Here is a 12,951-nt window from a genome sequence, read left to right as displayed (position 1 = left end):
ACCCAAAACCACAATTTTGGTCAAGTAATTTCAAATCAGCAACAAATCATAATATTACCAAATAATGAAATCAATCTATTTTTTTTAATCTTTCAGCTGCAAAGGTGGGACTAACTGTATGTATTTCCAATGCGATGCTAATAACGTCCCTGCAGGTATAATGGTCAGGCGTCTGAATACTTTTGTCCATATAGTGCAAGCTCAAATCAATGGGGCCTACGATCGATCAGCTCCAAAACGTAATACAAAACCAGTTCAGAAAAAGGCTGAATCCAGTATTGGGGCGATGACAAATCATATTGTGAGATTTACAAGCAATTTATAAAAGACGATATTTGCCCCTCACAACGGGTTAAATGCAAACTGCTACATTATGCATGACCGTATTGTTACTGTCTCTAAGTCTATAATTATAGCACCGTTGTCTCAACACTGCTCAGGCTGCTCACCTAATAAGAGGAAAGAGCAGTGGTGGCCTGGGAGAAACCTGGCTCTAATTTAGCTTATTGACATGCATACAGCTGCATAAATATGCATTTACACAATAGGCGTTTGTGGAAATTTCTTGCTATGCTCCGACATGCTAATACAAGCTTAATTGCATTGTTTCAGACACATAAGGGATGCGGTACATCGCTCCTTTGTCTGAACTGTGAATAGACTGACCTTGAGACTAAGAACCAAATACGGAGAGTCTGAAACAAAACAGCCAGGAAATTTTCATCTTACTCATGCATAAATTGTGTGTACATTAGCGGAAAAATCTGAATCTGACTTGCATGAGTTCACTATTGTACTCTTTGTTCGTTTTCAGATAATCATTTATCAGACCTTTTATACCTTTTGTAAGCATACTTTTGTTAACCATCCTTTAGATCATATGAAGGAATAAAGGTATATTTTTCACAATTTTATAAATAATAATGTATCGGTTTTAGTTATATTTTAGATATTCGATTTTGTAATTTATTATTATTATGATTGTTATTATGCAAAATCGTTGACGTGTGACATCATCGCATTGCATTTTTAATTCAGTGAGTGCTGTCTAGTCCTTTTGCACTAAGTTTGTGTAAAAATGCCTCCACCATTGACAGTCTTATCAAATGCTGAGTGAAGAAGAGAATGTGGCTGATATTACTGGTTCATCCATCACACTGAAGATCATGTCAAGGGAATAAGATTGTGTGATACAGTATTCCATGCAGTAGCTCTGGTGTGTGTGTGTGTGTGTGTGTGTGTAAAGTTTTATATGGAATGGTATAGTATGCTTTCAAGCGAGACGCTGCAGAGGAATATATATTATATATATATATATATATATATATATATATATATATATATATATATATATAAACGAATAGTTATCTCCTTATTTACCCAGCTAACACTGATTACATTGATAAGCGCTACTGAAGTGGAGATTTATGGCTCAGTGTAGGAGAACACTCATTTTGACCTTTAAAAATATTTATTATAATTGAAATTGAAATCTGTTAACAATAACAGTGCTATAAAATAAACACCTAAGAGCCTCTTTTCTGTGTTTTTTCCACTAGTCTGATAAAAACACTTTATGAAAAACCATAAAGCCCAAAATCTGGCGCATTACAAAAATAAACAATTTAAACAATTATTAATTATTGGTTTTTGTCATGCTTTAAAAAAAAGTACATTTATTTTGATGTGTTGACTAACATACTAAAGAACATGTAAAATACTTGATCATAATTTTAACTTAATTTTACATATAGTTAATATCTTTTAAATGTAAAAAAATTGCAGCTTCATCATTCCAAATGTGTAATTACAAATACAGGTTTTAGTGGAAAAGACATTATACAAGTTTTATATAAGTATATTATAGTTGGTTATAAATGCTTGTCAGATACATTCGGCACTTTAACCATATTTCAAAGACAATAGAAGTAACAGAAATAAATGTAAAGGTTTAATTAATCCTAAATTAATTTAAAATCTATATCAAATCTATATCAATGTTTAATTCCTTTTCACAAGAGCAAACTAACAAAAGCTAGGTAATTCTGAGCTTGGACATGCTGTGCTGTAGACACATGAAGTGCTCAAGAACATCCAGATGACGTGCAACAAAATGACTGAAATTCAGTTCTTACGTGATATTTTACATGAAACAAATCCAACCTGGTCTCATAAAAATACGCACCTCTATGCACATCAGTGTTTTTACGTACCTTACTGCACATTTTGCCACAGTTTCAAAGAGAAATGTCCACTGAGTGGAGTTAAAACTCAGGTTCAATACGTAAACCCTGGAGCTTTTTTATTACGTTGATATAGGTACGTATCGCGGTGGTTCAGAATTTAAATATCCATGGACTGTCGCTAATTCTATCGTGATGGAAATATGCCCTACATCAAATTCAATCCTAAACTTCCCCAACAGAGTTAACAAATGCAACCAATAACTGGTATGTTGATGCAACCGTGTCATTTCATTTTCCTTTTACACAGATCTGTTTTTTCGAATTGTGGTTACACGGGATGCAAATGTCGTCTCTCAAGTACATCTCTGTACCCTGTGAGATACAGAACAAACCTACCGTCTATGAAAACCCATAGATATGAAGCTGGATATGTGTGATGGTAACGTTCAAAAGCATCCGTTTTCAAATATTACATTACCAGCACATTACAATTCTTTTGAAGTCACATGATATTTTAAGTAATTTTGTGTAAATTAAAAAACCATTGTGTGAAAAGGAATAAAAGGAGTCTTTTGTTTTTTTACTGCCTCCAGTGTTCACTTCTTTTGGAAACTGCAGTGATATATGTACCTATTGGTACATATTTTGTGCATTTTCACTAAAAAGCTCAACCAGGTACGTTGACGCCGTGAGACCAGGTAGGGCAAATCACCTTTATTACCTCAAACTGATAAAAACCTGTGAACCTGTGCCAGTGAACCAGTGCTTGACATACATCAGTAATCAGTAAGCCAGTGCTCTGTGGGCGGCCTGTGAGAGCGCTGTCTGCGGCTGAGAGCAAAAGAACTAATGCTGAACTGACGCGAGCATCTCGTCTTCCGAGATAAACCTCTAAACATTACTAATCATGACAAGCGTTACACACCTATAATGGTTTTCCGTTTCTCCACAACAGGCTCTGCCACCCATTGTCTCAGCAGCCTCTGAAGGTGAGCGCTGACCACCCCTACACTTCCTTCAGTGGACACGGACAAAGGAGCTTCAGCCGAGAGCGACAGCAGCACCGCATCTGACTCGGAGTCACACACACCTGCACGGGAAATCGACAACACAAGTGGCCCCCGCGGATGAATGTGGTGATCTGAGATAATCACGACTGATTCAGTTTTCCCAATGTCCTTTTATCAAAATGAAATAGCGTTTGTGGTGATGACATCATCGTTACCTGGTTCCATTTCTACCGTTATCAGAGCGACATCGTCTTCGTCTGAGAGCGGACTGGGGCTGGTGGACAGTTTAGTTAGAGTGGTCCACCTGTTAGGGTTAACAGTTAAAGGGAAAGATGCATAAAAAAGCAAGTAACTGTATGTAAATATCAATGTAATTGTGACCAGTTATTACGAAGATACAAGTCAAAAGAAGAATTCATGAATCGGATTTCATTATTTCACTCTCTGGGTCATATCTGGACTTCTTTATGATACATTTTTGGTCCTTTTGCATCATTTTTGAATCTTCAAAAGGTTTCATCTGCATTCAGTGCATTTGAAAAGGAAAGGAAAAAAGAAAGTCTTACAGTGTTGGAACGACATGCTGTTATTGATGACAGAATTTGTCTTTGTCAAAATAAAAGCTCTGTCGCCATTTACTCACTTTCATGTCATTCCAAACCTGTATGACTTTACGTCTTCTGTGAAGCACAAAAGAAGGCATTTCAAATGCTTCGCTTGTCTGTTTTTTTCTATGCAATTAAAATGAACAGGGGCTGAAGCTTTCAAGCTTCAAAAGCAATGCAAAAGAACCGTAAAAGTGGTCTATATGACATGGGCAAGTGGGAAACCAACAAATTTGACACATTATTCCCTAATAATTGGCTGTCGACTTAAAAAAAGCTATATAAATGGATCACTTAGTCAATAAATTTAACTTTAATCTAGCTTAAAATACCATTCATTCATTCACTGACTGATTTTATAATAAATGGTCCTTTTGCATCTTCTTTTTTCGTTTTGAAAGGTTTCATCTCCATTCAGTGTAACTGCAAGGAAAAGAGTGACCAGCACCGTGGAAGAAAAAACAAGTCTTAAAGGTTTGGAATGACATGAATTTGTTATTCAGGGTGAACTATAACTTAACAGATCATTACCCAAAAATGAAGACAAAAGAAGACATTCTAAAGACTGTGCTTTCACTGTTTTCCATGCAGTTACAATGTATGGGGAATACAGCTTCAAAAGCAACCAAAATAAGTATAAAAGTGGTCCATCTGCAATAGCTACAGTAGAGAAACAGACAAATTAAAGAGTTAACACTTTATTTTAAGGACCCATTCTCATTACTAACTAGCTGCTTATTAGCATGCATATGCATAGCTACCATATTGGATGTTTATTAGTACTTCTAAAGCACATATTAATGCATGACATAACTACCTTACCAACTATTAATAATAATTAGTGAAAACTCTTAGTTAACGTTGAATATGTGAATATGACTTTAATTTGAGAAGTGAATAGGCCTGGTTCATGAACATCATAGGGACCAGTTTTACGAACTGGATCAGCTGATTCATTAACAAGATTCAACTCAATATAATGATTCATTAAACAGACATTTCTATTTCTCTCTTGAGTCATATCTGGACTGCTTTTATGATACATTTATGATTCTTTCACATCGTGAAAGGTTCAGTCTTTATTCGGTTTAATTGCATGGATAAGAATGGCAGACATGTTGGAATTTCTAAGAAAGACATACAGGTTTAAAACAGCATGACATTAAAGATGACAGAATTTGAACTTCTTGGCGAAATAGGCCTATGTCTTTAAAGGATAGTTTGCCCAAAAAATAAAAAATTCATGTAGTTATAAAACTTCTGTGAAAAAACATAGTGAATATATTAGTGATGGCTGTTCAGGAGTCCCTGAGCCGGCGGGCTAACGGGACGGCTGGCGGAACCAGGTGGACGAGACGGCTGGGCGGATTGGGCGGAGGAGCCATGGCATTACGTCCTAAACAGTTACGTTTAGAAAAATCCTTCAGGTTCCACAAATTCCACAAGTTTTGCATTAAGAGCCGGGGGGTGAAAACTTTTGAAAAGAATCTCTCAATTTGCCTAAATATCTTTTTTTTTTTAATTTAGTGCTGACCTTTACAAGCTACAAAAAATACATAATTTTATTATATCTTATTAAAACAATTATACACAATCAAAACCATGGTAGCCCATAACTCTGTAATATTTTGGTCAATTAGAGTGTATTTCATCTGAATTCATGTGTATGCTTTTGTACAATCTGCTTATGCTTCTTTGATATTTAAGATGGGATCTTGATGTTTTATACTACTGACATTGTACAAATTCATACAAAATTTTAAAATTAAAATAAAAGTGCTTCACAATGCCATAGATTAGCCTTTTTGTCTAAATGGTCCCGTAAAGAACCTTTAATATGATATATTGAACAAAAGGTTCTTTTTGGTAAAAGAAGGTTTTTTAGATTATAAAAAGTTGAAAGAGATGGTTCTTTAAAGATTTTTTGACTGAATGGTTCTTTGTGGAACCAAAAACGGTTCTTCTGTGACATCACTGTGAAGAACCTTTTTAAACACCTTTGTTTTTTAAAAGTAGATGTTTTTCAATGAAAAACAGGTTGACATATTTAGAAAAAATGTTGGCAAACAAACAGTTTTGGTGGCTATTGTCAATTCGGAAGAAAGAACATGCACATTTCTCAAAAGACATTTTGGAAGAAATAACAAAATCTACCATTTGGGACAGGCGTTGGCATGGGCAGCTCCACACTGGCTCCAGATGCAAAGGGCAGCAGGCATGAGAATGGACACCCAAAGCCAGCAGCAGCTCACAATGAGAGACATGAACAGACCGAAGTCATGAACCGCTGGGATCTAATGACGCATACAAAACAGATAAAGGTCACGCGTCAGGTGTTGTCAGAATTCCTCACTCCTTTGCATGTTTTAAAATAAATTAACCGGCAGGATTCTCATTACGCCAGTATACGCTACTGAATAAACATGAGTCAGTGACAGAAACATAAAAGCCCCATGGGTACAAAAGCTACCGTGAATAAAATAAGACCCCTCTTTAAAGATAAAGCAATGTTTGACTGTCTACTCTACATGTTCTTGCTGCTTATTTCATCATTTGTGCTCATGGTGTTTATTTTTTGATTGATGTTAGATCCTGAGCTTCAAAGTAGGAAGTCACATACAAATCCTCAAGTTCACTCAGAACTTTAGCTCGTTTTATCACACCACTTAAAGCTCAGATGACAGGAAAGTTACAGGATGTACAGGTCACGGGTTGTGACTCAAAGCAGAATTTTTTTAAATTGTGTTATTTTTTTTTTCATTATGAGCAGCAAACAACTCTGAGGAGCAACAATGGGAATTACATTTGTATTTTCAGGTTAGCAAATCGTAACAGAGCTCACTAATATTACACTTACTGGACTGAAGCAGATTTGAAGCAGGTTGAAGTCAAAAGTGTACATACCCCTTGCAGAGTCTACAAAATGTTAATTACTTTACAAAAAATAAGAGATATCATAAATTCATGTTATTATTTATTTGACCATAAAAGATGTTTACATATAATCCACAAGAGAAAATGTTCATTTTAGTTTAGTGATAGTTTAGTTTATTGTTTTTTTTTGTTTATTGATGGCTGTTCATGAGTCCCTTGTTTGTCCTGAACAGTTAAACCACTGTTGTTTAAAAATCCTTCAGGTTCCACAAATTCCACAAGTTTTTGTGTATTTAAACCCTTTCCGACAATGACGGCATGATTTTGAGATGCATCTTTTCACACTGAGGACAACTAAGGGGCTCACGTGCAATGATTACAGGAGGTTTAAACACTCGCTGATGCTCAAGAAAAAAAAAAAAACATCCATTAAGAGCCGAGGTGTGAAAACTTTTGAAACTTTTTAAATATCTTTTTTTTTTTTATTTAGTGCTGCCCTTTAGACGCTATTATATTAAAGCATATTAAATATATATACTGTATATATATATAACTTGATAAAAATCGAACAGCGTAAATTATCATCTTACTTGTGCATCTTGTGTTTTTTGGAAATAACTATAATTTGATTGCCACCGATTTAATTTGTAATTGTAATGAAATACAGTTACTCGTATTTTGTATTTTGAATACGTAACTAATTTACATGTATTCTGTTACTCCCCAAACCCTGCTGGCATAACATGCAGAATTTATATATTATGTAGATACAAATATGAACCCTGTAGGGGTAAATAAAGAACTGTGCAAAGTATGTCCAACTAGCAGATTTTTTTAACCTTTCCATCTAAGAGTGTTTTATAATATCTCATTGGTTTACAACACAAGCTTGTAAATATGGCAAAACAGCACATTTTTGCAGTTTGAGCCTCTGAATAGAGCCTTTTCCAACTCTTAAGTCTGAGCTCCATATTGTCAATGTATCGTACTATATGACCCATAAAACCCTGATGTATATTTTATGACTTATTTTAAATATTTTGACAAAAGCTTCCAGAAACTTGAACTTAAATGTAAAATTTTGACTATGCGAGGAGCAAAAACAGAGTGCGAAATGTTTTTGGTGCAAGAAACCTTGACTTGCATTGTAAGTGAACTTAACAAAGTCCTCCCGAAGAGTAGGTTTCTAGCCCGAGTACATTACTTAAAACGCACCCGTCAAAATGGTCAAAATGTTAGCACATCTCTGTTTGGAGAATAGATTTTCTGGGCATGTTTGTTCTGCGTGGCTGACTGCACCTGTGAGAAGGTGTTTGCAGCATATGCCGCTGCTGTTGTGAAGGACGTCAGGAACGTGGCTCGGCCTGCTGTCTTTACTGTGTAGATCATACGCTGCATTGAACAAGTCAGGTGAGCTGACTGTCTGAACGTACTGATGAACACGAACACGTCATCCACGCCTGGAAGGAAAGAAAGAGGAAGCTTCAGATGGGAGCCGTCCATATGTTCGTTTACATTCCTCGTGAGTCGATGTTTTATCATTCTCACCAATGCCGATGATGACGAAAGCTGCCACTCCGTTGAGAATGCCGAGATATTTCACCCCGAACACCACGTGATACAAGAAGAGCGCCACGAGACAGCTCAGACCAATACTGGCCAAGCCAAAGAACGTCAGAAACACTGCAGAGAAATTAAATGGATACTGTATGAAGCGTAAGGTCAAGTGAAAGAAAGGGCTGTGCTTTCGGTGCAGGGAAAACTATTTTGAGAGTATATCTCGCCAAGTTGTAAGCTACTCAGTTCAACCACAGTAAAGGTCAAATTTAGGTAGCTATTCCCTCCAAGATACAAAAAAAATCAGCTAAATTATTATTTAAAAGGGCATGCTCCTTTCAAATAAATTGCTGCAATGAGATCGGAATAGTATTTTCCACATAATATACATATCAACATTTACACTTAGTTTACTTCTATTAGTTCTCTATTAATTCTAAATTAATTCTAAAATTTTTTTTTAAATTATATATATATATATATATATATATATATATATATATATATATATATATATAAAGGCTGCATTTATTTAATAAAAAATACAGTAAAAACAATTAAAACATTATTACACTTTGAAATAACTCTATAATTAAATAATAATTCTATTTTGTTATTTTGTATTTTTTCATTTGTAAAAAAAAAAAGTAAATCTTTCTGACACCAAACATCTCAATGGTAGTGTAATTGTTTGCTAAATAATTTGCTACAGATGTTGCACAAGGACTCAGTGAACATTTCCGTTTTGAACTAGTTGAGTTCTAACTGAGTGATTCACACACAATAAACTGCTAGCAAAACTAGCACCTAAACCTTGGCTTTTTTACATAGACAGTAATGCTATTTAAAAATGCAAGTTTGCAGCAATAAATCAAGCTAATTTCTCCAACGCTGAGTTCACCAAAGGCCTTTCTGCCAAGTCCCTGCAGTTTTCAATTAACCATTATCCAAGATATTTTTGACTCTTGTGCTTTACAGCAGCGCAAGAAGATGTTTTCTGTGCTTTCACGCTTTTATCCCTGAATTACCCGAAAGTGCTGTGGCGAACAGAGAGTGCTAAAGGTTTCGTAACAAACATTTACAAATTGGTGCGCAAGCTGAGCGGAACGACAGCTTTTGAGAGCTCTCTATTGTTTCTCTAACAAGGCGGCACATTGCAAATTCAGCTGACGTGAATGAATTCTGAAGGTTCAGGGAAGGTTATGTGATACACGGATAAAGCGCAGAGGTCAAGTTACGTAATTTGAAAAAGCGTCATTGAGTTTTTTGCAAAAATGTCAAATGGAAAAGTGGTGCTCCATTTCCCATTATCCGGTTGTTGATGCAGCGGCTGTGAGAAAATAAGCCTCATTTTAGCAATGTTCTGACAAAAATAGTATAATGGCCTGAATATTCCAAGAAAACCAGCTGTGGAGCTGCGAGACGGCCAAATCAATAAGGTTTACTCGATGAATTGCACAACAAGCGAAGTCACGGTTCGTGCGCCTTCGAGTCTGCATCGTCTTGTGCTTTTAATAGAGTCGTAGCCGAAACGCGTGTTTACTGCTGCGCCTAATTAAGTCACGCGGCACAAAGTTGTAAACTCCTGCTGCTGCGTGTCTGGGTAGTCTGCGCAGGTTCACATCAGTCAGATTTCATTTCACAAATCGTTTGCAGCTTATCTGTCGACACATATGTTGGCTCAAAGCGTACCGAGGCCTTTCCGTAGACGGGAAAATCCAGGTGCAGTTCGAATGAAAAACATGAATCGTGTCTGCTGCAATATTTTAGCCGAAGCTGAAGCCATCCATATTGTTTTTATTTCTTTTATAAATGGGAAACACTTTTACAGGGAAAAAAAACAGCATATTAACTGTTCATTGATAATTAATTTTAATTTAGACGACTTGAAATGAAGCAGGAAATATTGGTAGTAGTGTGCAGCGGTTGTAAGATCCTAAAATAAAATAAATAAAATAGACAGTATGCACTCATCGATTCGATTCTGCATTCAAGAAATCAATCGCACAAGCAGTTTCAAGTGTTCAGTATTCAAACCGACAGCACAACTGGCAGCATGTACTGCTTTTATAATGTTTTTATATAGTTAGAGCAAAATGAGACGCGCTGCGTTATCTGCGTTTGCTCTTCCAACAAAATATAGTTCAATATGAAATCAAAGGCAGAACCAACCGTTCATTTTAGAGCAGCACAACGTGGTCTTTCCCTGCTAAATGAATAGGTGCGTTTATATGAATTGTTGAATGAAAAATGTTAGAGCTCATTTATACAGTGGCAGCGTCTAAAATCGCTAAAAGTGCTTACTTTGTGACTATATAGTATGAATGTGGACGGAATTAATTAAATCTTGACATACTGTACTACATTCACCATGTGGTCATTTTCACGATGCATATTTATTTCACTTATTGCCACTAATCGATAAATACAATCTTTTTAACATATATCTTAAATGAGTGTGTGAGACTCTTATACTGTACAGTGCTTTGATGCAACCTGTGTTGTTAAAAGCGCTATATAAATAAAAATGATTGATTGATTGATTGATTGACTCATTTAGTCAAGTGTGGCACCAGCCACTATTCATAACTGGAAAAAAATAACAAAAACAAAGTTTTAGCTGTTAATGCTAGTTAACTACATTATTAATTAACTACATTATTAACAATATACCATTATACCATTTATTAATATTTGTTCATGGAAATTTCAGCATATACTAATGCATCTAAGCCATCGAAAATCTGTTAACAATATTGTTTATTCAACATGAAATCAAAATTGACTATATTTATTTTGTTAGCTCACGTTGCTATGTTTGCGGTGAACAACTAATCTGTAAATCAATCCAAAAAAATAAAGTTTGCATTCATAATCTTTAATCCAACCGTCAGTGTTCATTGGTGAATGCATACTTTACCAAATCAAATCAATTCAAATTTGTTTTTTTTTTAATTGATGCAGTCAATTCAAATATCTCTCTACCCCAGAGACTTTGCAAATATCTTCAAATCATTCGTTAAAGTTGAGTTTAACATTTAAATACTTACATCTATGAATAAAGTATTTGCGCCAAATACAATAAGTTATTTATCAAAAAGTCTAGGTTCTCATCTTTCAACAATGCTCCGACTTTAATTGAGACCACAGTCAAAGGTTGTGCTGTTATATGTTTAGAGTGAAGTCAAGCCAGAAGCTTTGTACAAGTTCAATCAATTCAGAGTAGAAAAAACAAGGAAAGCACTCTACTTTCCTCATTCATTATTCTGTTTCTCTCAGAAGTATGTCACAATTAGGGATGCATCAATCCAGTCGGCTCAGATACGGTCGTTTTCTGTGGATCGAGTATCAGTGAGACGAGACCTATCCAAATCCCATCTTCTGCGTATACTATTCTGTGCTATTCTTAAGCCCCACAAAAGGCACACAAACTTTATAATTAATATAATATAATTATAATTGTAATGTGTTACCATAATAACAAACTACAATAAAACTGTTTGTGCTAGAAACCAGTGTGCTCCTTAATGTGATACCAGTCTGCAACATCAACCAGCAAAATCTGAAATCTGAATCTTTCTTTTAAGCAGCCTGTCCTCCTAAAAAAAACGACTTTATAGGTTGTTTGTGCAAGTACCTTATACGACCTATATTTACGTTTTTAGGTTAGGTGTCCTCTAGTGGGCGTAGTAAATAATAATAAGTAATGACAGTGATGCATTGCGTATGGCTGCCATTGGCGATCAAAAAGCATGTTTTGTTTAAATGCAGTGCGTGGACTATTTTTTAAATTAATTTCACTAGGTGTAATTAGTACGAATGACCACATCTAATCGAACCAATGTAACGGTCTGCGCTACATGAGGCCCAAATTACGACACAGATAAAATTGAGTAGGAGCGGCGCAATTGCAGTACACACTTTGATGGGTCGTATTTTTAGGGATTTCTGCAAACGACCTACACAGACATATTGTTTGGAGGACATTGTTTGCCTTTAAGCCTAATATGCAATTCGGTGCAATTTGTAATTCAAAATATGGGTGAAACATGAAAAAAAAAAAAAAGAAAAAAACCTTAGAGCTCCGGCAGTCACGTGACCCATTCTGTTTACTCCACCATGCTGGCAGGCCACAACAGCCGGGAGTGTATATGAAATTAATGGAGCCAGCATGAATTTTAAGGCGAAAGAGTTCAATGCGCGCTTTAATTCAAAAGACATAGACCTGTACAGCTGTAAAACTCAATGTATTAAACATAACAGATCCCTATAATGCCCCCAGAGTGTTTTTAAGGTGTATCAATAAAGAAACAGATAGATTTCCTGACCTGCAGTATGCTCATATCTACAACTACCTCATCAACTTTCCATCCTTAGATTACTCTGAAGAGTTTTTAGAACCCTGCAGAACCTGGAGTGGTACAGACGAATGAGATCTAATTGCTTGATGAATATTCAGGAGTCTGCCGGCTAAAACCATATATAGACTGTAAAATGTCATCACTGGAAGCATCATACATACTCTAGTGTTCTCATACATGAAGTTGAAATGAACATAAATCAAGTATACAAGAAGATATAACTTCTTTAGTAGCCAGACATTTTAATAAATTGGGACATGACATCAAACCATTAGAACGTATAGGTAAAGACCTTTTTCTTCGCTTCTTTCAATGGAGATCTACGAGTTTTCAGGTCATCTAACACTTTAAACTATGA

At 35.6% G+C, this 12,951-nt stretch overlaps 1 protein-coding gene across 1 annotated transcript in view; it reads right to left on the bottom strand.

Moving 5' to 3' along the window:
* Positions 1-12,951, bottom strand: part of disp3 (dispatched RND transporter family member 3) — a 48,652-nt gene that overhangs the window by 15,032 nt on the left and 20,669 nt on the right. The window contains exons 5-9 of the mRNA XM_043246269.1: positions 8,224-8,358; positions 7,975-8,135; positions 5,956-6,095; positions 3,412-3,500; positions 3,112-3,276 (exon numbers count right to left, since the gene is read on the bottom strand). Coding sequence (XP_043102204.1) covers positions 3,112-3,276; positions 3,412-3,500; positions 5,956-6,095; positions 7,975-8,135; positions 8,224-8,358 — 690 coding nt within the window. The remainder of the gene's footprint in view (positions 1-3,111; positions 3,277-3,411; positions 3,501-5,955; positions 6,096-7,974; positions 8,136-8,223; positions 8,359-12,951) is intronic.

The sequence above is a fragment of the Puntigrus tetrazona genome, chromosome 8 (genome assembly GCF_018831695.1).
Source record: "Puntigrus tetrazona isolate hp1 chromosome 8, ASM1883169v1, whole genome shotgun sequence".
Taxonomy (NCBI): Eukaryota; Metazoa; Chordata; class Actinopteri; order Cypriniformes; family Cyprinidae; genus Puntigrus; species Puntigrus tetrazona.
The sequence above is the reverse complement of the archived record's forward strand: the minus strand, read 5'-3'. Positions and strand labels throughout refer to the sequence as shown.